This window comes from Geotrypetes seraphini, chromosome 5 (assembly GCF_902459505.1).
Source record: "Geotrypetes seraphini chromosome 5, aGeoSer1.1, whole genome shotgun sequence".
NCBI lineage: Eukaryota > Metazoa > Chordata > Amphibia > Gymnophiona > Dermophiidae > Geotrypetes > Geotrypetes seraphini.
Window position 1 is genome coordinate 89443986 of NC_047088.1, and position 1730 is coordinate 89445715.

Consider the following 1730-nt stretch of genomic DNA (forward strand, 5'->3'; position numbering starts at 1 on the left):
TAGCAAAAAGTCTACCCGGTTAACTTCTGAGTGAATGTACTTACTTGGATATTCAATGTCAGAGCCTGGGCATTTCCCAGCAGTTAGTAGCTGATCACCACTGATCACCAAGAACCAAGTATTACACCCTAATTTTTAAAGTGCACATGATTGTGCATAGAGCATATGCACATGTGTACACATTTTTGGTGTGAATGCGGGCAAAAGAATTTGTGTACAATCAGAGGTCATTGTAGGATCCTGTTTTTAAAAGACGCAAGCCATCTATGTTACCTTTATAAAATATACACACTACAAGTGACTTTTTGACATCCCATATTGGCACCATGTTATAAAATTACCTCCTGTGTGGTTTATTTATTGTTGAGATATTGCCATCAAATACAGTGTGCAGAGTTTTATTAATTCCAGATGAAAAATAGTTCTTAGCTCTTCTGGTTGTTTTCCATAAAGCTCCTTTCAGTTCTTTGTTTCTTAGACTATAAATCAAGGGATTGAGTAGTGGAATTGCAGTTATAAACACTATAGCAAGCATTTTGTTAAGTTCCATGGAGTAAGCAGACTGAGGTCTCACATACACACCAAAAATGGTTCCATAAAATAAAAGTACAACTGTGAGATGGGAGGAACAGGTAGAAAAGGTCTTTTGTCTCCCCTTAGCAGAGTGGATTTTTAGGACTGCAAAAATAATGTTCACATACGATATAACTGTTAATGTGAAAGGGGTAAAACCTAAAACTGGACCTAGAATATAATTTATAGTTTCAATGACAGAGGTCCCTGAACAAGACAGAGTCATCAATGCTGTCAAGTCACAGAAGAAATGGTTAATTTCAATGTTAATACAAAAAGATGATTCTGATAGTAAAATAACATAAGGTAAAGGATTTAGAAATGCAATTGTCCATGAAACAATGGCTAGAATTAAGCAAACTTTCTTACTCATGATGATGGCATACTGCAAGGGTTTACAGATGGCAACGTATCGATCATAGGCCATGGCAGTGAGAAGGTTGACCTCTGTATTTGTGCAGAATAGGAACAGGTACATCTGTATCATACACTGCATGAAAGAGATGGTCTTATTCTGTACTATGAGCACTGCCAACAATTTAGGCACCGTGACAGTCACATAAAAGATTTCTAGGAAGGACAAGTTGATGAGGAAGAAGAACATGGGGCTGTGCAGATGGGAATTGGAGCAAACTGTGATTATGATAAGAAGGTTCCCTGTCAAGGACATCAAATAAATAATCAAAAACACAAGGAAAAGGAGGAACTGCATCTCAGGTAGCTCAAAGAATCCCAGAATAATGAATTCTGTCACTTCAGAGTGATTTCTCTTTCCCATTTATCCAATTCTAAATGGCTGTTGGAATGAGAAGCAAAACAAAAAGAAAATTATAAGAAATACATCTAATGTGCATATTATTCCTTTATGATAAGTAATGCAATCGTATTCTGCAGCATAGAGCTCTCCTGTATTAAAAAGGTATTACAAAAATAAAAAGAATGAAGTAAATATGAAAATGTCTTCATAGATTAATGCAAAATCCAACATGGTAGAAAATGGCCTTAGCGCATCGTAACATGGGACATATCTACAAGCTAAAGCCATTTCTACTGCAACTTTTTTTTTCAGGCTTTGCTCTAATGTTAACATTAGCAAATAGCAACTAAAATCAACACAAGAGCCTATTTAGGAGGCAGTAAGGGCATTAAGCTCACAT

At 36.1% G+C, this 1730-nt stretch overlaps 1 protein-coding gene across 1 annotated transcript; it reads right to left on the reverse strand.

Annotated features, from left to right (window-relative positions):
* Window positions 1–337: 337 nt before the first annotated feature.
* On the reverse strand, window positions 338–1351 carry LOC117360346 (olfactory receptor 5V1-like). The gene has a single exon (XM_033944043.1). It carries the CDS (start codon window positions 1349–1351, stop codon window positions 338–340), a length of 1014 nt encoding a protein of 337 aa, XP_033799934.1.
* Window positions 1352–1730: the final 379 nt, after the last annotated feature.

Coding starts and splice junctions, on each gene's coding strand:
- LOC117360346 (XM_033944043.1), bottom strand. CDS start 1,351: ATGGGAAAGAGAAATCACTCTGAAGTGACAGAATTCATTATTCTGGGA.